The sequence below is a fragment of the Scomber scombrus genome, chromosome 19, assembly GCF_963691925.1.
Source record: "Scomber scombrus chromosome 19, fScoSco1.1, whole genome shotgun sequence".
Taxonomy (NCBI): Eukaryota; Metazoa; Chordata; class Actinopteri; order Scombriformes; family Scombridae; genus Scomber; species Scomber scombrus.
In genome coordinates this window covers 718,426-740,446 of record NC_084988.1, presented here as the reverse complement: position 1 = coordinate 740,446, position 22,021 = coordinate 718,426, and the positions used below count along the sequence as shown (strand labels likewise).

General features: G+C 46.8%; 1 protein-coding gene across 1 annotated transcript in view; it reads left to right on the top strand.

Moving 5' to 3' along the window:
• Positions 1–21,811, top strand: part of hectd1 (HECT domain containing 1) — a 24,523-nt gene extending 2,712 nt beyond the window's left edge. The window contains 22 exon segments of the mRNA XM_062440538.1: positions 69–179; positions 263–429; positions 1,488–1,664; positions 5,825–6,658; positions 7,207–7,428; positions 7,970–8,103; positions 8,198–8,354; positions 8,938–9,160; positions 9,275–9,329; positions 11,362–11,590; positions 12,643–12,725; positions 12,808–12,935; positions 13,811–14,012; positions 14,250–14,387; positions 14,702–15,177; positions 15,885–16,043; positions 17,040–17,118; positions 17,222–17,315; positions 19,652–19,802; positions 19,891–19,984; positions 19,986–20,036; positions 20,769–21,811. Coding sequence (XP_062296522.1) covers positions 69–179; positions 263–429; positions 1,488–1,664; positions 5,825–6,658; positions 7,207–7,428; positions 7,970–8,103; positions 8,198–8,354; positions 8,938–9,160; positions 9,275–9,329; positions 11,362–11,590; positions 12,643–12,725; positions 12,808–12,935; positions 13,811–14,012; positions 14,250–14,387; positions 14,702–15,177; positions 15,885–16,043; positions 17,040–17,118; positions 17,222–17,315; positions 19,652–19,802; positions 19,891–19,984; positions 19,986–20,036; positions 20,769–20,906 — 4,102 coding nt within the window. The 3' untranslated portion in view covers positions 20,907–21,811.
• The last annotated feature ends 210 nt before the right edge of the window (positions 21,812–22,021 follow it).

Genomic DNA, 22,021 nt, shown 5'->3' with positions numbered 1-22,021 from the left:
TCTCTCCTACTCTTCTTCCTCCCCCCCTCCTCTTCCTCCCCCTCCTCTTCCCCCCCCTCCTCCTGCAGGGGTTATGGCCGCTCTGCGTTGAGGAACTGGGTGTTCCAGGTATCTAAGGACGGTCAGAACTGGACGACTCTCTACACACACGTGGACGACTGCAGCCTGAATGAACCGGGGTACCTCACCTGATCAATCAATAACTAATCAATCAATAACCTGATCAGTTCATTAACTAATCAAGTGCCCCCTTCTCTCTCAGGTCTACGGCCACGTGGCCTCTGGACCCGTCCAAAGAGGAGAAGCAGGGCTGGAGACACATCCGGATCAAACAGATGGGGAAGAACGCCAGCGGTCAGACTCACTATCTGTCTCTGTCGGGTCTGGAGCTGTACGGCACGGTGACGGCCGTGTGTGAGGACCAGCTGGGTGAGAGAGAGCACATGATTACTCACTGAGTCACATGATTATTCACTGAGTCAGCTGATTACTCACTGAGTCACATGATTATTCACTGAGTGAGCTGATTACTCACTGAGTCACATGATTATTCACTGAGTCAGCTGATTATTCACTGAGTCAGCTGATTACTCACTGAGTCAGCTGATTATTCACTGAGTCAGCTGATTATTCACTGAGTCAGCTGATTACTCACTGAGTCACATGATTATTCACTGAGTCAGCTGATTATTCACTGAGTCAGCTGATTACTCACTGAGTCAGCTGATTATTCACTGAGTCAGCTGATTATTCACTGAGTCAGCTGATTACTCACTGAGTCAGCTGATTATTCACTGAGTCAGCTGATTATTCACTGAGTCAGCTGATTACTCACTGATTCAGCTGATTTATTCACTAATTTACAAACTATAAAAATGAGTTTTTTTAATCTATAAATTCACATCTACAGGCTGTCAAATGATTTCTGAGCAAAATCTCACAAATTAAACTGTTTTTTCTCCTTCTCTCTCTCTCTCCATCCTTCCTCCTCCCTCCTTCCTTCTGTCTCTCCCTCTCTCTCTCTCCTTCCTCCCTCCTTCTTTCTCTCTCTCTCTCTACCTCCTCCCTTCCTTCCTTCCCTCTCTCTCTCTCTCCCCCCTTCCTCCCTCCTTCCTTCTCTCTCTCTCCTTCCTTCCCTCTCTCTCTCTCCCTCCTTCCCCCCCTCTCTCTCTCTCCCCCCTTCTTCCCTCCTTCCTTCTGTCTCTCTCTACCTCTCTCTCTCTCTAAATCTATATCTCTCTCCTCCCTCCCTCTTTCCTTCTCTTTCTCTCCCTCCCTCTTTCCTTCTCTTTCTCTCCCTCCTTCCTTCCCTCTCTCTCCTTCCTCCCTCCCTCCCTCCTCTCTCTCTCTCCTTCCTCCCTCCCTCCCTCCTCTTTCTCTGTCTCTCTCCCTCCTCCCTCTGTCCCTCCCCTCCCTCTCTCCCTCCCCCCTCCCTCCTCTCTCTCTCTCCCTCCCTCCCTCCCTCCCTCCCTCTCTCTCTCTCTCAGGTAAAGCAGTGAAGGAGGCGGAGGCGAACCTTCGGCGTCAGCGCCGTCTGTTCCGCTCTCAGGTGATGAAGTACATCGTGCCGGGTGCTCGGGTCGTCCGCGGCATCGACTGGAAGTGGCGCGACCAGGACGGAAACCCGGCCGGAGAGGGAACGGTCACCGGCGAGGCTCACAACGGTAAGATCAACACCAACAACCTGTGATTATTGATTATTGGTTATTGATCAGCAGCTGCAGACGACGAGGACACACTTCTTCTTCTTCCTTTATTAACAGGAGTCCAGCTTCCTGTTCCTGTTCCTGGCGTGAGCAGATATTTGTACCAGTATTTAAAATAAATCTGATATTTATGATTTGAAAAAGGAAAAGTTTAGTCTCAAGAATTCCTAAAAAACTGAAAGACCTGAATTTAAAATGACTTCTTCCACCTCAGTGTCAATTATTATTATTTATTTAACCCTTTGTGCCTCATTAGTGTCATTAGGAACAAAAACACTGCTATAAAATATTATAAATTTGTATTATTTTCCACTTTCAATGAATTATTTTTTCACTCCTGATTATAACTATCAAATATTTATTTAATTTCAGGATTTGAATCTTTTTTAAATGCCAGTTTATTTACATAACATTAAGTTTTTAAATAAAGAATGAATAATTTTCTATATAATAAATGCAAAGTGAATCATTTTAGGGGGATAATAACAGTCTGGTATCTGTTAATGATGAGCAAAAAAAGACATAAAACATACTGATGTGTCATCAGTGTCTAAAAAACTTTGCATTCTCTTGATCTATTGGGAAATAAAAAGATAAAAAAATAACTAAAGACTTGTTGTAATTAACTTATAACTTAGTTATTAATAAAGATTTGTGCACTCAAAGATAATGATCAAGTTAAAGTGCTCTGTTTTAGGATTATAATGTTTTTAAACTAAATTCATGAACTCAATTGTTGATAAATAAACATTTCATAAAATATATATATATATTTAAAAATCTCAAGTACCCCCCGGGGTACTAGTACCCCCCATTTGAGAACCACTGGTCTATACAGTATATGTATATATGTATTATAGACATATTATTATTATCAGTAATTGGTTGAATTTAAAATAAGATCCTTGGATATTTTGATGCCATATGCACAAACACAGCCCAAAATTATTAAAGAAAATAAAAAAATGAAGAGGCAAAATGTTGTTATTGAGGCACAAAGGGTTAATCAAATCTAACCTGAAGCATCAAAGCAAATCTAAAAGTTAAAAACAGATTAAAGTGATTTAAACTGGTTCAGATATCTGCTCACTGTCAGCGTCATGTGCTTTTATTTTGTAAAGCAGGTCTTTAACTCAGCAGCTTCCTGATTGGACGATCCTCTTCGACCATCCCCCCCCATTAACCATTTCACTCCCTCCACTCTCCCAAACGTGACCTTTAACCCCTGTGATGTGAGAGGTTGGATATCAGTGTATTTCCTGCTGCTGCTCTCAGAGCCTGCAGGGGGCGATGTGGACCCAACACTGCAGCACACACGCACACACACACACACACACTGCAACACACACACACACACTGCAACACACACACACACTGCAACACACACACACACACATGAACGCTGCTGTAGAACAAACCAGGAGAATCTGACAGTGATGAATCTTAGTTATAACTTTACTAACTGCTCCTCACTGAGCAGCTCCTTCCTCACAGTGAGTTATATTAAAGTTAAAGCTCCACACTGATGATGTCATCATGTGATCATGTGATGTCATGATGTCATCGCCTCTACAATGTTTATTTATTATTTATTCACTAAATAAAGAATAAAAGTATCATCACCTCTACAGCAGCTGTTCATCTTCACACTGAACTCAGACCTCAGCAGAGACTCCGGTTCTCCTCCTGCTGCTCCTGCTCCTGCTCCTCTTCCTTCTGCTCCTCCTTACCTGCTCCTCTTTCCTCCTCCTCCTCCTCCTGCTCTTCCTCCTGCTCCTCCTCCTGCTCCCCTCCTCCTGCTCCCCTCCTCCTCCTCCTGCCCCTCCTCCTTCTCCTTCTCCTTCTCCTGCCCCTCCTCCTCCTCCTGCCCCGTCATCCTCTTCCTCCTCCTGCTCCTCATCCTCCTCCTCCTCTTATTCCTACTCCTCCTTCTCCTCCTCCTGCTCCCCCCTCCTCCTGCTGCTCCTCTCTGCTCCTCCTCCTTCTGCTCCTCCTCCTCCTGCTCCTCCTCCTCCTGCTCCTCTTCCTGCTCCCCCACCTCCTCCTCATCCTGCCCTTCCTCTTATTCCTCTTCCTCCTTCTCTTCCTCCTGCTTCTACTCCTCCTGCTCTTCCTCCTGCTCCTCCTCCTCCTCTTCCTCCTCCTGCTTCTCCTCCTCCTACTCTTCCTCCTCCTGCCCCTCCTCCTCCTGCTCCTCCTCCTCCTGCTCCTCCTCCTCCTCTTCCCCCTCCTCCTCCTCTTCCCCCTCCTCCTCCTCCTCTTCCCCCTCCTCCTCCTCTTCCCCCTCCTCCTCCTGCTCCTCTTCCCCCCCCTCCTCCTCCTCTTCCCCCTCCTCTTCCCCCTCCTCCTCCTCCTCCTCTTCCCCCTCCTCCTCCTCCTCTTCTCTCCTCCTCCTCCTGGTGTTTCTGTGGTTATCAGATCAGTGAGCAGAGGCCTCCAGCAGTTAATTTAAACTCATATTTCTGGCTCATGAAGCAGGAGATGAATCATTATTACTGATGTTTACGTTTCTCTTCTTTGTGGCTTTTGACGCTTTTTGCATTTTTGGCCAAAAAAAATATCTTTCTACTTTTTTGCTTTGATTGTCATTTTCTGTGACTGTGTTCATATTTTCTCTCTCATCGCTCCACCTGGACCCGAAACACACGATCACAGGGTTCACATGTTAAACTGACTGATGTTTAAAGTCACAGTGAAACAACAGCTGATGTTTTAATTAATAATAATAATAATAATAATATAAACTGTCATATTAATTTACAGCATCATCAATAATCAGATGTTTTATTATGAAGCATTAATAACAAAGACAGCTGGACAAGTTAACGTTCTTCTTTTCATATTAGGATCAATGATACGATGCAACTCAGTGTCCTATTGGTGTAACCAGTCTGATTATATACAGGAAAATACATGTGGAATAAATATAATCCACTTTCGGCAACACAACACTTTCTTTAACAGATTTTACATAATTTGTTAAAACTTATTTGCATATGTCCTGCTCAATATTTACAAAATACAAATTAAGGAATACTCCAAATTTAAATTATTTTTTAGTGACTTGTTTAAAAGCACTAAATTCTTTAAAAAAAAAAACACCATATCAACTAGTTTGATTTCATAAGAACCCGTCTCAGCTCCACAGTGAGGAAGTGTGTTTCCTATAATAAGTCTGTTTAGATGAATATGAGCCAGAATGAATGGATGAATCTCTACAGTATTATAATATTACAGTTTATTACAGTTAAACTCAGCTTCTGGTTTTTTGTGACTTTAAAGGAACATTTCACACAAAGTGTTGAGTTGTGATTCGGTCCAGTGTGGAGCGATGTGGAGCTGCTCTGACTGTAAGCTGCTTCTCTGCTGTCTGTCTACCTCCCTCTCTCTTTCTCTCTCCCTCTATCTTTCTCTCTCTCTCTATTTCTATACCTCTCTCCTTCTCTTTCTCTATCTTTCTCTCTCTCTCTCTCTCGCTCTCCCTCTCTCTCTCTCTACTTCTCTCTCTACCTCCATCGACCTTTCTCTCTCTCTCTTTCTCTCTCTCTTTTTCTCTCTACCTCTCTCTCCCTCTCTCCCTCTCTCCCTCTCTCTCTATCTCTACCTCTCTCTACCTCTCTCTCTCTCTCCCTCTCTCCCTCTCTCTCTCTCTACCTCTCTCTACCTCTCTCTCCCTCTCTCTCTCTCTCTCTCCCTGTCTGTCTCTCTCTCTCCCTCTCTCCCTCTCTCTCTCTCTCTCTCTCTCCCTCTTTCTCTCCCTCTCCCTGTCTCTCTCTCTCTCTCTCTACTCTCTCTCTACCTCTCTCTCTCTCTACCTCTACCTCTACCTCTACCTCTCTCTCTCTTTCTCTCTCTCTCTCTCTCTCTCTCCCTCTCTCTCTCTACCTCTCTCTTTCTCTCTCTCTCTCTCTCTGCCGGGTCTCTGACATCCATCCGTCCGTCTCCCTCCTATCTCTCTGTCCATCCAGGCTGGATTGATGTAACCTGGGATGCTGGCGGCTCTAACTCTTACCGTATGGGCGCTGAAGGGAAGTTTGACCTCAAGCTTGCTCCAGGGTACGACCCTGAGTCGGCTGCCACAGCGCCGTCACCCAAACCTGTCTCATCCACTGTTTCAGGCCCCGCCTCCTCCACGGTGGGACCCTCCGCGACCCCGGCGGCCAGCGGCGGCACCACCACCACCTCCTCCTCGTCCTCGTCCACCTCGTCCTCCTCGCAGCAGCAGTCGTGGAGCAGCCTGGTGAAAAATAACTGTCCCGACAAGGGGGGGGCCACGTCTCTGGGGGGGGCCAGCTCCTCCAGCAGGAAGGGCAGCAGCAGCTCCGTGTGCAGCGTCGCTTCCTCCTCCGACATCAGCCTGAGCTCGTCGGCCGGGCTGCCAGGGGGGGGGCTGCGGTTAGAGAGGCGGGCCGAGGGGCTGCTGCTGGATCAGGGCTCCGGGGCGGGAGGCGTCTCGGGAGGCGGGGTCGGCTCTGACGGACAGCAGCAGGAGCCGATCGTCGTGCTGTCCTCCGCCGTGGAGGGCGGGTCCGGTTCCGCGTCCAGCTCCGGCACGCTCACCGCCGACACGCCCGCCCTCGGCGACGACGCCAGAAACAAGGACTCGTCCACCGACCCGGCGACGGCCATCTCCATGGGCCTGGTTAGCGTCAGCTCCCCCGACGTCAGCTCGGTGTCGGAGTCGTCCAGCAAGGACGCGCCTTCCCAGAGGCCTCTCTGCTCCGCCGCCAACGCCCGGCTGTCAGTCAGCTCTCTGCTGGCCGCCGGCGCTCCCATGAGCTCCAGCGCCAGCGTTCCCAACCTGTCGTCCCGTGAGGCGAGCCTCATGGAGTCCTTCGTCCGCCGCGCTCCCAACATGTCGCGCACCAACGCCACGAACAACATGAACCTGAGCCGCAGCAGCAGCGACAACAACACCAACACGTTGGGCAGGAACGTCATGAGCACCGCCAGTAAGTCACATGATCACACGCTGAGGCTACATGTTTACTGCCAGTGAGTGACAGTACTTTAATTTCACTTATACTAATACTGCACAGTGACTACTAATAAGTACTAATACTGCAGCAGCTTTAATCATCAGTTTAAAGCCTGTTAATAAATCAGTGAAGCTGATACAGAAACACACGTCACTGTTTACAGTAGAGCAGGTGTTACTAACTTGTAATTAGTTACTGGTCCTTTTATACATTATTTATTGCATTTATTATAGAGACAGTGCAGTGAGACAGAGAGGGAGCTGGGGTGATTCTACCTCTGAGTTTACTTTGTTTTGGACGTCTTGTTGCTGATGATTTCAGCTTCTTTGGGTTCAGTTTGTAGTGTTTCAGTCAGACATTAGGCGAGCACCCTGCTGGGTAACAGCTTGACCCTCAGCCTGCAGCCGGCCGCCATCACCCGTCAGCTGATCAGAGCTTAACGAGCTTCACCTGCTGCTTGTTGTCGTTGGTTCCTGACAGACTAACCTCCCCTTTGTGTTTGTTTGTTTGTTTGTTTGCAGCTTCTCCTCTCATGGGCGCTCAGAGCTTTCCTAACCTCACCAGCACTGGCACCACCTCCACCGTTACCATGTCAACCTCCATAGTAACCAGCAGCAATAACGTAGCCACGGCCACCACGGGTCTGTCGGTGGGCCAGTTGCTAAGCAACACCCTGACGACAAGCCTGACGTCCACGTCCAGCGAGAGCGACACGGGCCAGGAGGCTGAGTTCTCTCTCTATGGTTGGTGACCACACACACACACACACACACACACACACACACACACACACACACACACACACACTCGGCCTGCTTCAGCTAACCTGCTGTCTAACTCTTCTTTTCACTGGTTATATTAATAATTTGTCGGCTTTGTGTTCACTATTTAATAAACTGTAATATAAATGTATTTAATTCCTTATTTTTAGTGTTTAAATTGTCTCTTTTATGACATGTTGTAGCTTTAATATATATAAATATTAAAATACCAGAGTTTCAGTTTCTTTGTCTAAAGCAGGTGAAGGTGTCAGACCTGCAGCCCAATTTGATCTCAAGGGCCGAACCATTAAAACCATTACATAATAACCTATAAATTATATAGTATAACTTTACTATAATAAACAATCTATTTACTGTGAAAAATTAGTGCAATTTCTTTTATTTATTTTTACATATTTGGCTAATAAACAAAGAGTCAAACAAGCTGGTAGAAAAACATGCAGCCAGTAGAGACATTTCTCCTCATCTCTCTCTCTCTTTTATTTTGTTCTACTTCCTGTAGACTTCCTGGACAGCTGCCGTGCTAACACGCTATTGGCTGAGCTGGATGACGAGGAGGATCTCCCCGAGCCAGACGACGACGACGACGAGAACGAAGACGACAATCAGGAGGACCAGGAGTACGAGGAGGTCCTGGTACGGATCTGAGTTTAATGAGTTAGAAGAGAGAACCAGAACGTTGAAGCTCCGTGTGTGACAGGAAGTGATGATGAGTGTTTGTGTCCCGCAGGAGGAAGAGGAGTACGAGACCAAAGGAGGTCGCAGGAGGACGTGGGACGATGACTTCGTCCTGAAGAGACAGTTCTCTGCTCTGGTTCCTGCCTTCGACCCAAGACCGGGAAGAACCAACGTCCAGCAGACCACCGACCTGGAGATCCCACCACCAGGTAACACACACACACAGAGATACACACATAGTAACACACACACTCAGAGAGACACACAAAGTAACACACACACTCAGAGACACACAGTAACACACACACTCAGAGACACACAGTAACACACACACACACACACACACACACATAGATCCCACCACCGGGTAACACACACACAGAGATACACAGAAGGATACACACATAGTAACACACACACAGAGATACACACATAGTAACACACACACTAAAAGATACACACAGTAACACACACACACACACACACACACACAAAGAGATACACACAGTGACACACACAGAGATACACACACACACACAGTGACACACACACAGTGACACACACACACACAGAGATACACATAGTAACACACAGAGATACACACAGTGACACACACACACACAGAGATACACATAGTAACACACACAGTGACACACACAGAGATACACACACACACACACACACACACACAGTGACACAGAGATACACACACAGAAATACACACAGATCTGTACAATAACTGACAGTAAACCAGAGAGGTGAAATAAACCTGAATGTTTTGTGTCTCTGCAGGAACTCCTCGCTCGGAGGTTCAGGAGGAGGTGGAGTGCGCTCCTTCTCCTCACCTCTCTCTCACCCTGAAGGTTGCAGGACTCGGGACGACCCGCGAGGTTGAGCTTCCTCTGTCCAACTACAGGTCCACCATCTTCTACTACGTCCAGCGGCTGCTGCAGCTGTCCTGCAGCGGAGCCGTGAAGACCGACAAGCTGAGACGCATCTGGGAGCCCACCTACACGTAAGGGAGGGGGAGGGGGGAGGGGGGGGGGGTTATTATAAATATATTGGAGTCATTATAGATCAGTCTTTATGTGTTAATGTGCTCATTGACTTTATTGTGTTTGGTCTGCAGGATAATGTACAGAGAGCTGAAGGACTCTGACAAGGAGAAGGAGAGCGGGAAGATGGTGATTAAACACACACACACACACACACACACTCTTCTTCTCTCCTTCTGTCATTTCTTACAAATATATTTTGTGTTTTTAGTCTTTGGACACTTTTTTCTGGCACTTTTCTTTTTCTCGTTGTTAATCGCCATGCAGGAACTTTAAACAGTTCAGTGTTATTCTACTGAGCTTAAAACACTTCTACACAATAATCACTGTGAGGTTTTTTTTAAAAATGTAAACTTATTGTCAGTTGTAGGTAAAAAGTTTCCTCCGCAGATTAATTTGATTTTATAACTTTTGAGAGCTAGCTCAGTTAACTGGCAAAACAGACAGACAGGAATTAGCCAATCGCAACAAAGTAGCTCAGTTTCTGCCCAGCAACAGGTTGCTAAGGGCAGCTAAGGTTCTACGGTTGCTACGGCGATTTGAGAATCTGCTTGGAAAAAAATTCTCAAAATGCCCCAGAATTTGGCTTCTAACAAGGTCCCGAACAATTGCAAACTGTGAGAAAACCGTAACGTCTGTCCAAAAACCGAAAACACTGTGAGAGACACAGAAGCCGGCAGATTCTGACAGTGTTTATTTTATTCAGATATTCTTTAAAATGAGCGCGTCAGCTCAGTGCGAAGACAGCGTGAGATTCTTTTGAAAAAAAAAAAAAAGACGATTACATTAGGGTCAATGGGGAGCAAGACAGGTATTGCTGCCGGTCTCGGCCCCCCCGTTTAAATTTTGTGCAGACCCCGCCTGTCAACGTCACATTTTATTAATCCCAACACCTATGTCTACATTTTGACAAAAAATGATTTGTCTCCTTTTCACGGTTTGGCCGTGAGCTCGAGTTAAAAATAAAAATTAAGTTAATATTTTACTGCTTCTCACACTCAAGCTAACTGACGCTTCCACTCTAACTTTGAAGAAAAAGTGATTTCCACTCCTCGTTTGTTTAGTCCTCATAGTTTGAAAAGTTTACATGTTATATAAAAACAGTTTTTTTACTGTTGTTGCTGTAAACAATCAGCAGAGAGACATCCTTCTTTCCTTTCCTCCCTTCCTTCCTTGCATCTTTCTTTTATTTGTTTCTTTCTTTCTTTCCCTCCTGTCTTCCTTTCCTCCCTCCCTCCCTCCCTTTCTTCCTTCCTTCCTCCCATCCTTCCATCCTTCCTCCCTTCCTTCTTTCCTTTCCTCCCTTCCTTCCTCCCTCCCTCCTTTTCTTCCTTCATTCCTTTCTTTCTTTCTTTCTTTTTTTCTTTCTTTCTTTCTTTCTCCTCTTCCTCCTCTTTCTTTCTCCTCTTCCTCCTCTTTTTCTTTCTCCTCTTCCTCTTTGTCTTATTTTCCTCCTCCCTCTTTCTCCTCTTCCTCCTCTTTCTTCAGCAGAGAGAAAATCAATTTAAAAAAGGATCAAATGAAGCTAAAATGACTGATTTTAAGAAGTAAAACTACACAGAAACGACTGTAACTATAACAGGAGTTAATGATTTAGATAGATATACTTTATTGATCCCAAGCTGGGAAATGACAGTGTAGCAGCAGCATTACACAGACACATAGTGACGATAACAACATATAGTATAAGGATATAAAGCATAAAAATATAAAAAAACAAAATATACATAATAAAATAGCAAAATAACAATAGTAAATAAAATAAAATGTAATGTACAAAAGTATATACAACAGATTGGCAGTGTTGAATTTGTGACTGAACCACAGATATAGATTATATAACATATTAAACCGGTTAAAGTCTCATATTATTGGTTTATTTGCACATATGAAAATTGGTCAATGAAAAAAAAAACATGTTCGGGTGAGGTAGAAACTCACTCTGGACTTATCTTAAAACCTCAACTATAAGAAATAAAACACAATAACAATGCAAAATGGAATAACAACAAAAACATCAATATGATTTACTTAAATAATATTATGTACAAATAATGCAAAATAAAATAAAGGAAAACAGAAAAAAGTTAAATACAAAACATCTGGATTATGTCCCAGAATCTTTCGTCACCTGACCTCTGACCTCTGCTTCCTCCTCCAGGACTTCTGTGAGCACAGCATCGTTGGCGGCGGTCGCTCCGGCGGGTTGAGCCCGATCTCGATGTCGGCCAATCAGAGCAGCGAGATCCTGGGCGCGGCCCGGGAGGCGGCGCAGGCGAAGGCGGGCTGCAGCCAGAACGCCTGCGGGATCGAAGACGTGCTGCAGCTGCTCAGGATCCTCTACATCATCGGAGGAGACGGAGCCTATAACACACGCACGCTGCAAGAGGGTACGCACACACACACACACACACACACACACACACACACACACACACACACACATTATAGCACACGCACGCTGCAAGAGGGTATGCACACACACACACACACACACATTATAGCACACACACACGCTGCAGTAGAGGGTACGCACACACACACACACGCTGCAAGAGGGTACGCACACACACACATGCTGCAGGAGGGTACGCACACACACGCACACACACACGCTGCAGGAGGGTACGCACACACATTATAACACACACACACGCTGCAGGAGGGTACGCACACACATTATAACACACACACACGCTGCAAGAGGGTACGCACACACACACACACACGCTGCAGGAGGGTACGCACATACATACACACACACACACGCTGCAAGAGGATATGCACACACACACACACACGCACGCTGCAAGAGGGTATGCACACACACACATTCACGCTGCAGGAGGGTATGCACACACACACACACACGCACGCTGCAAGAGGGTATGCACACACACATACACACACACACACGCTGCAAGAGGGTACGCAGACACACACACACACACACACACACATTATAACACACGCACGCTGCAGGAGGGTACGCACACACACTATAACACACACACACACAGCTAGCCGCCGAGCTAGCAGTTGAATTAGTAGCAGAAAGCTCTCAGACCTAGCGTCCATGTTTCTGGTTGAGGTGGTGACTTTGATTGACAGGTGACACTTGGTAGGGGGCGGGGCTTCAGCATTTGGGAGCAGAGACAGAGGCTTTGAAGCCTAATTTCATATATTTGGCGATTTTTTTAATCATTCACATTTGGCAGGGTGGTTAACAACACACTTTACTGTGGTATGTCAAACTCAGAACACATATTTATCATCACTTTACACAGACTTTAAATCATGATCAGAGTTTATGCTTTTTAAATCATTTGTAGTTTGTAAAACATTTTAAATTCAGTCAAAGTTTAAAATTAAACTCTGGAGTAATAAAGAGACAAACAGTTTCTGCTCAGTGTTTGAATCTCTTCCTGCTGTCTGTGTGCAGATTTCGACGAGCTGCAGTTCAACGCGTCTCCAGAAGAGTTCACCAGTAAGAAAATCACTACAAAGATCCTGCAGCAGATCGAGGTGAGTCGTCACGTTGACAGAGTTTTACTGCTGAGACGTTGTTCAGCCTACGGTCGTCTGAAGTGAGCTTGTCTCTTCTCAGGAGCCTCTGGCACTGGCCAGCGGAGCGCTGCCCGACTGGTGTGAGCAGCTCACCTCCAAGTGTCCTTTCCTCATTCCCTTCGAGACCCGACAGCTCTACTTCACCTGCACCGCCTTCGGAGCCTCCAGGTGAGACTGCAGAGCGTCTTTATGCTCAGTTAGGATCTTAGTGTCTCCATGAGGTTTAGTTTAAATGTAAAGAGGTTAAAATGTGAAAATAAACGTATGATTAACTTCATCTTTCCTTCCTTCCTTCCTTCCTCCTTTTCTTCCTTCCTTCTTCCCTTCCTTCCTTCCATCTCTTTCTTTCTTTCTTTCTTTCTTTCTTTCTTTCGTCTGTCCTTCCATCCTGTCTTCCTTTCCTTCCTCCCTCCCTTCCTTCCTTCCTTCCTTCCTTCCTTCCTCCCTCCCTTCCTTCCTTCCTTCCTTCCTTCCTTCCTTCCTTCCTTCCTTCCTTCCTTCCTTCCTTCATCCTTCCTCCCTTCCTTCTTTCCTTTCCCCCCTTCCTTCCTCCCTCCCTCCTTTTCTTCCTTCTTCTTTCCTTTCATCCTTTCTCCTTCCTCTTTCTCCTCTTCCTCTGTCTTTTTATTTCTCCTCTTCCTCCTTTCTTTCTCCTCTTCCTCCTCTCTTTCTCCTCTTCCTCCTTTCTTTCTTTCTCCTCTTTCTCCTCTTCCTCCTCCCTTTATCTTTCTTTCTCCTCTTCCTCCTCCCTTTATCTTTCTTTCTCCTCTTCCTCCTCTCTTTTTCTCCTCTTCTTCCTCTCTTTCTTTCTCCTCTTCCTCCTTTCTTTCTTTTTCCTCTTCCTCCTCTCTTCTTCCTCTTTTCCTTTCCTCCTTTATCTTTCTCTCTAGGAGGATAAAATATGTAATATGTATCATCCCTTTTGTGGTTACACCATTTGACATTTTCAAGAGCATTCAGTCTTACTTTCCTTTTTGATGAACTCATGTCTGTTCTGAATGTCTGTGAGCTGCCTCTGACCTTTGACCCCGGCGTGTCCGCAGGGCGATCGTGTGGCTGCAGAACCGGCGCGAGGCAACGATGGAGCGCTCGCGTCCGTCCACCACGGTGCGGCGGGACGATCCTGGTGAGTTCAGGGTCGGTCGGCTCAAACACGAGAGGGTCAAAGTTCCCCGAGGAGAAGCCATGATGGAGTGGGCCGAGTCTGTGATGCAGCTGCACGCAGACAGGAAGTCTGTGCTGGAGGTGAGAGGTCAACACACGCACACACACACACACACACCCACACACACACACACACACACACACACACACACACACACACTCTGCTGGGGCTTAAAATGCATCAGTTTAATCTGTAAATGACTTTAATTTTAGATTTTTTGGTCAAATTATGGTTTCTAATATTTGTGTGTGTGTCTCTGTGTGTGTGTGTGTGTGTGTGTCTCTCTCTCTGTGTGTGTGTGTGTGTGTGTGTGACAGGTGGAGTTTCAGGGAGAGGAGGGAACAGGTCTCGGTCCCACTCTGGAGTTTTACGCTCTGGTCGCTGCAGAGTTTCAGAGAACATCGCTGGGAATCTGGCTGTGTGACGACGACTTCCCCGATGATGAGTCCAGACAGGTGAGACACACACACACACACACACACACACACACACACACATACATACACATACACACACACACAGTCTCACATACACACACACACACATTCTCAAATACACACGCTGTATCACACACACACACACACATACATACACATACACACACACACAGTCTCACATACACACACACAGTCTCACACACACACACAGTCTCACACACACACACACACAGAGAAGCACACTCACACACATGCTATAGACAGACTCACACTCATATAGTCACACACTCTCTCTCACACCCCCTCTCTAACCGTCCCTGTGTGTGTTGCAGGTGGATCTGGGTGGAGGTCTGAAGCCTCCGGGCTTCTACGTGCAGCGCTCCTGCGGCCTGTTCCCGGCTCCGTTCCCACAGGACAGCGAGGAGCTTGAACGCATCACGAAGCTGTTCCACTTCCTGGGCGTCTTCCTGGCTAAGTGTATCCAGGACAACCGTCTGGTGGACCTGCCGGTGTCTCAGCCCTTCTTCAAGCTGCTCTGCATGGGAGACATCAAGTCCAACATGAGCAAGCTGCTGTACCAGTCCCGTGGACCGGGTCAGGACGAGCGGAGCCAGCTGCATCCCTTCCTGCTGCTGTCGGAGGTTCAGTCCGAAGCGTCTACGGAGGAGAGTCAGGAGACGTACTCCGTAGGAAGCTTCGATGAAGACTCCAAGTCTGAGTTCATCATGGATCCTCCCAAACCTAAACCTCCAGCCTGGTACCACGGCATCCTCACCTGGGACGACTTCCACCTGGTCAACCCGCACAGGTGAGATACACACACTATATACACACTATACACACACACTATATACACACACCCACACAGGTGAGACACACACACTATATACACACATTATACACACACACACACATTACACACACATTATATACACACAATATATACCCACACAGGTGAGATACACACACTATATACACACTATACACACACACTATACACACACACTATATACACACACCCACACAGGTGAGATACACACACTATATACACACACTATACACACACACTATATACACACACCCACACAGGTGAGATACACACATTATTAACACACATTATACACACACACACACACACACACATTATACACACATTATATACACACTATACACACACATTATACACACACACATTATACACACACACACACAGGTGAGATACACACATTATATACACAATATATACACACATACACATTATTAACACACATTATATTCACCCACACAGGTGAGACACACACAATATATACACGCACACATTATATACACACACACACAGGTGAGAGAGACACACACATTATTAACACAGATTATATACACAATATATACACGCACATAACATTATACTCACACACACTAGCACAGAGATACACTGACTGATGACTATTGAACACTAAAGTTGATATTATTAAACCTCTCCTCTTCCTCCTCCTCCCCCCCCCCCCCCTCCTGCAGGGCGAGCTTCCTGAAGGAGGTCAAGGAGCTGGCGGTGAAGAGGAGGCAGATTCTGGCCAGTAAGAGTCTGTCGGAGGACGAGAAGAACACCAGACTGCAGGACCTGATGCTGAGGAACCCGCTGGGCTCTGGACCTCCCCTCAGCATCGAGGACCTCGGGTAAGAGACACACACACACACACACACACACACACACACACACACACACACACAATCAATATTAACACACACATGATTTAGTTAATGTGACTCTTCCTGTCAGGACTATTCTTTAATTAAATATTTCGATCATTAATCCTCCTGTCGTCCTCCCGGGTCAAATTGACCACATCGCTTTTGACTGTTCCTTCCTTCCTTCCTTCCTTCCTTCCTTCCTTCCTTCCTTCCTTCCTTCCTTCCTTCCTTCCTTCCTTCCTCCTTTCCTCACTTCCTTCCTTCCTTCTTTCCTTCCTTCCTCATTTCCTCACTTCCTTCCTTCCTTCTTTCCTTCCTTCCTCCCTCTTTCTTTAATTTTTCCTTCATTCTTCCCCTCTCTCTTTGCTCCCTCCTCCTTCCATACTTCTTTCCTCACTTCCTTCCTCACTTCCTTCCTTCTCTCCTTACTTCCTCCCTCCTTACTTCTTTCTTTCTTTCTTTCTTTCTTTCTTTCTTTCTTTCTTTCTTTTTTCCTCCTTTCCTTCATCACTTCTCTCCTTCCTTCCTTCCTCTTTTCCTCCATCCCTCCCTCCTTACTCCTTTCCTTCCTCCTTTCTTTCCTTCCTTCCTTCCTTCCTTCCTTCCTTCCTTCCTTCCTTCCTTCCTTCCTTCCTTCCTCCTTTCTTTCATCACTTCCTTCTCTCCTTACTTCCTTCCTCTTTTCCTCCATCCCTTCCTTCTTTCTTTCTTTCTTTCTTTCTTTCTTTCTTTCTTTCTATCTTTCCTTCCTTCCTCCTTTAATCTTTCCTTCGTTCTTCCCCTCCTTCCATACTTCTTTCCTCACTTCCTTCCTTCCTCCTTTCCTTCATCACTTCTCTCCCTCCCTCCTTACTCCTTTCCTTCCATACTTCCTTCCTTCCTTCCTTCCTTCCTTCCTCCCTCCCTTGACCTGAGGACAACAGGAGGGTTAAACAGAAATAAAGTAAAATCTTAAAATCTCTTTTTTCTGTTTTTTCTCAGGTTGAATTTCCAGTTTTGTCCGTCCTCTAAAGTTCACGGTTTCTCTGCCGTGGATCTGAAACCAAACGGAGACGACGAGGTAAAAAACACACCTTTATGTTTCCATAGCAACATAAAATACACACAAGCAGAGTTTCAGCTGTTCCTAAGTTTAAACCTCATTAAACATCTTCTCTGATCAGATGGTGACGATGGAGAACGCAGAGGAGTACGTGGAGCTGATGTTTGACTTCTGTATGCACACCGGCATCCAGAAACAGATGGAGGCCTTCAGAGGTAACACACACACACACACACACACACACACACACACACACACACACAGATGTCCCTTTAAATGAGTAAAATCCAGCTGCAGAGTCTCACATTTAACCCTTTCACACCAAAGCAGTTCCAGTGCTGGTTCTGGGCCAGTGCTTAATTTGGAACCGGTTTTCCTGTTCACACAGACAAAGAACCGGTTCCAGAGTGGCACCAGTTCTTTGCTGGACTAGCAGAAAGTACCACTTACGTTAGGGGGCAGAGGGCGGGCACCAGCACTAGAACTGCTTTGGTGTGAAAGGGGTAATTGTGTCCTCTGTCTCTCAGAGTCTCTCAGTGTCTCTCAGAGTCTATGTGTCTCTCAGAGTCTCTCAGTGTCTCTCTGTGTCTCTCAGAGTCTCTCAGAGTCTCTCAGAGTCTATGTGTCTCTCTGAGTCTCTCTGTGTCTCTCTGAGTCTCTCAGTGTCTCTCAGAGTCTCTCTGTGTCTCTCAGAGTCTCTCAGTGTCTCTCAGAGTCTCTCTGTGTCTCTCAGAGTCTCTCTGTGTCTCTCAGAGTCTCTCTGTGTCTCTCAGAGTCTCTCAGAGTCTCTCTGTGTCTCTCAGAGTCTCTCTGTGTCTCTCAGAGTCTCTCAGAGTCTCTCAGAGTCTCTCAGAGTCTCTCTGTGTCTCTCTGTGTCTCTCAGAGTCTCTCAGAGTCTCTCAGAGTCTCTCTGTGTCTCTCTGTGTCTCTCAGAGTCTCTCAGAGTCTCTCAGAGTCTCTCTGTGTCTCTCTGTGTCTCTCAGAGTCTCTCTGTGTCTCTCAGAGTCTCTCTGTGTCTCTCAGAGTCTCTCTGTGTCTCTCAGAGTCTCTCAGTGTCTCTCAGTGTCTCTCAGTGTCTCTCAGTGTCTCTCAGTGTCTCTCAGAGTCTCCCTGTGTCTCTGAGTCTCCCTGTGTCTCTCAGTGTCTCTCAGTGTCTCTCAGAGTCTCTCTGTGTCTCTCTGTGTCTCTCAGAGTCTCTCAGTGTCTCTCAGTGTCTCTGTGTCTCTCTGTGTCTCTGTGTCTCTCAGAGTCTCTCTGTGTCTCTCAGAGTCTCTCAGTGTCTCTCAGAGTCTCTCAGAGTCTCTCAGTGTCTCTCAGTGTCTCTCAGTGTCTCTCAGAGTCTCTCTGTGTCTCTCAGAGTCTCTCAGTGTCTCTCAGTGTCTCTCAGTGTCTCTCAGAGTCTCTCAGTGTCTCTCAGAGTCTCTCAGAGTCTCTCTGTGTCTCTCAGAGTCTCTGTGTCTCTCAGAGTCTCTGTGTCTCTCAGTGTCTCTGTGTCTCTCAGTGTCTCTCAGTGTCTCTCAGTGTCTCTCAGTGTCTCTCAGTGTCTCTCTGTGTCTCTCAGAGTCTCTCTGTGTCTCTCAGTGTCTCTCAGTGTCTCTCAGTGTCTCTCAGTGTCTCTCAGTGTCTCTGTGTCTCTCAGTGTCTCTCCGTGTCTCTCAGAGTCTCTCAGAGTCTCTCAGTGTCTCTCAGTGTCTCTCAGTGTCTCTCAGAGTCTCTCAGTGTCTCTCAGTGTCTCTCTGTGTCTCTCAGTGTCTCTCAGAGTCTCTCTGTGTCTCTCAGAGTCTCTCAGAGTCTCTCAGTGTCTCTCAGTGTCTCTGTGTGTCTCTGTGTCTCTCAGAGTCTCTCTGTGTCTCTCAGAGTCTCTCAGTGTCTCTCAGAGTCTCTCAGTGTCTCTCAGTGTCTCTGTGTCTCTCAGTGTCTCTCAGTGTCTCTCAGTGTCTCTCTGTGTCTCTCAGAGTCTCTCTGTGTCTCTCAGTGTCTCTCAGAGTCTCTCAGTGTCTCTCAGTGTCTCTCAGTGTCTCTCAGTGTCTCTCAGTGTCTCTCAGTGTCTCTGTGTCTCTCAGTGTCTCTCCGTGTCTCTCAGAGTCTCTCAGTGTCTCTCAGTGTCTCTCAGTGTCTCTCAGAGTCTCTCAGTGTCTCTCAGTGTCTCTCTGTGTCTCTCTGTGTCTCTCAAATTCTCTCACTGTCTCTCAGAGTCTCTGTGTGTCTCTCAGTGTCTCTGTGTCTCTCAGTGTCTCTCTGTGTCTCTCTGTGTCTCTCAGAGTCTCTCAGTGTCTCTCAGTGTCTCTCAGAGTCTCTCAGTGTCTCTCTGTGTCTCTCAGTGTCTCTCAGAGTCTCTCAGTGTCTCTCAGAGTCTCTCAGAGTCTCTCAGTGTCTCTGTGTCTCTCAGTGTCTCTCAGAGTCTCTCAGTGTCTCTCAGTGTCTCTCAGAGTCTCTCAGTGTCTCTCTGTGTCTCTCAGTGTCTCTCAGAGTCTCTCAGTGTCTCTCAGAGTCTCTCAGTGTCTCTCTGTGTCTCTCAGTGTCTCACATAGTCTCCTCTCTTTCCCCTCAGAGGGATTTAATCGAGTGTTCCCGATGGAGAAGTTGAGTTCCTTCAGTCATAAAGAAGTCCAGATGATCCTCTGCGGCAACCAATCACCTTCCTGGACTGCTGATGACATCATCAACTACACTGAACCAAAGCTGGGTTACACCAGAGACAGGTAACCCCCCCCACACACACACACACACCCACACACACCATCTTCTTCTTCTTCTGTGGTGCTGACTGTGTCTACTTCCTGTCCTCAGCCCTGGCTTCCTGCGCTTCGTCAGAGTTTTATGCGGCATGTCTTCAGACGAGAGGAAAGCTTTCCTTCAGTTCACCACCGGCTGCTCCACGCTGCCCCCCCGGAGGCCTCGCCAACCTGCACCCCCGCCTCACCATCGTCAGGAAGGTAAACACAATGCCGCCTCCAGTTAGTTTTGTATCATATTTCATACACTGGGAATGTTTTGCAATTTAATTATGATTCATTTTAACCTTTGTGTCGTCCTCCCGGGTCAAATTCACCCCGTCTGTTTTGACTGTTCCTTCCTTCCGTCTGTCCTCCCTCCCTCCCTCCTTCTCTCTTTCTTTCCTCCCCCCTACCTTCCTTCTTTCCTCTGTCCTTCTTTCCTTCCTTCCTCCCTCCCTCCCTCCTTCCTTCTTTCCTCCCTCCTACCTTCCTTCCTCCCTCCTACCTTCCTTCCTCCCTCCTTTCCTTCCTTCTTCCTCCCTTCCTTCCTCCTTTCCTTCCTTTTTCCTCCCTTCCTTCCTTCCTCCTTCATCCCTTCCTCCTTTCCTTCCTTCTTCCTCCCTTCCATCCTTCCTTTTCTCCTTTCCTTCCTTCTTCCTCCCTTCCTTCCTTCCTCCTGTCCTTCCTTCTTCCGCCCTTCCTTCCTTCCTCCTGTCCTTCCTTCTTCCGCCCTTCCTTCTTCCTCCCTTCTATACTTCCTTTCCTCTCTTCCTTCCTTCTTCCTTCCTTCCTTCCTCCTTTCCTTCCTTCTTCCTCCCTTCCATCCTTCCTTCCTCCCTTCCTTCCTTCACTCGAGGACAACAGGAGGGTTAAATATGATTCATCAGTCATTACAGTGTTAATGATGGTTTCTGTGCCTCTGATTGGCTGCCCCCCCCCCCCCCCCCTCAGGTGGATGCCACAGACTCCTCCTACCCTTCAGTGAACACCTGCGTCCACTACCTGAAGCTCCCTGAATATTCCTCCGAGGACATCATGAGGGAGCGTCTGCTGGCCGCCACCATGGAGAAAGGATTCCACCTTAACTGACACTGAGCATGCTCCGTAACCACGGCTACCGTCGCCGTCACCGCCGCCGCAGCAGCAGCGTGATTGACAGGAATCAGCCGGCCAATCAGAAACCAGCTGACTGACGGACCGACTGACCGGCTGCTGCTGGAGGAAGAAGAAGAGGAGGAAGAAGAGGAGGATTTATGTTGCAGAAATAAAAAAGTTTAAGAAAAGCTAACCCCCCCCTTTGCCCCCCTTCCTCCTTTTATCATCTTCATCATCAGCAGCATCATCTTCCTCACACTCACCCCCCCCCTTTTACATGGCTGCTGCTGCTTTCCTGTTTACTGTCAGACGCTGCTGTGTGTGTGTGTGTGTGTGAGACCTTCCTCCTCCTCATCTTCCTCACGTCTGTCCTCAGTTCTTCTTCTTCTGCTTCTGTTTTCTCCTCCTCTTCCTCCTCTTCCTCCTCCTTCAGCACACAATCATGCTCCTCCTCCTCCCTCCCTCCCTCCTCCTCCTCTTTTTATTTTCTTTTATTGCTTTTTTCGTGTGTGTGAGACTTGTTTTTTTTTTGTTTTTTTCGGGTTGTTTCTGACCTGATTGGCAGTCAGAGTTCAAAGGTCAGAGTGCTTTTTTTTTTTTTTTGGTGTTTCTTTTACGATGAAGCTATAGAGACAAAAATAAAAAACAAACACTGGCTGTGCGAGCGAGGCGCATCTGAAGAGAGAAAACAAACAGAAGAAAAAAAAGAGGAAAGTAAAGAAGCAGCTCTGCTCTCCCTCCGTGTATTTTCTTTGTATATTATAAACATTTATTTAACTCAAGTTGCAGTTTGAGGTAAACAGATATTTTCAAAATGTGTATGCTCCAAAAAAATAATCATTAAAATGTTTGCAAAGTATGAAGTTAAAAAAAAAAAACAATATACTGAGTCCTGTGGTGTGTGTGTGACTGAGTGTGTGTGTGTGTGTGAGAGACTGAGAGTGAGTGTGTGTGTGTGTGTGCGTGAGAGTGAGAGTGTGTGAGAGACTGAGAGTGTGTGTGTGTGACTGTGACTGTGTGTGTGTGTGAGAGAGTGTGTGTGTGTGTGACTGTGAGAGTGTCTGTCTGTGTTTGTGTGTGTGTCAGAGTTTGTGTGTACTTGTATTTCT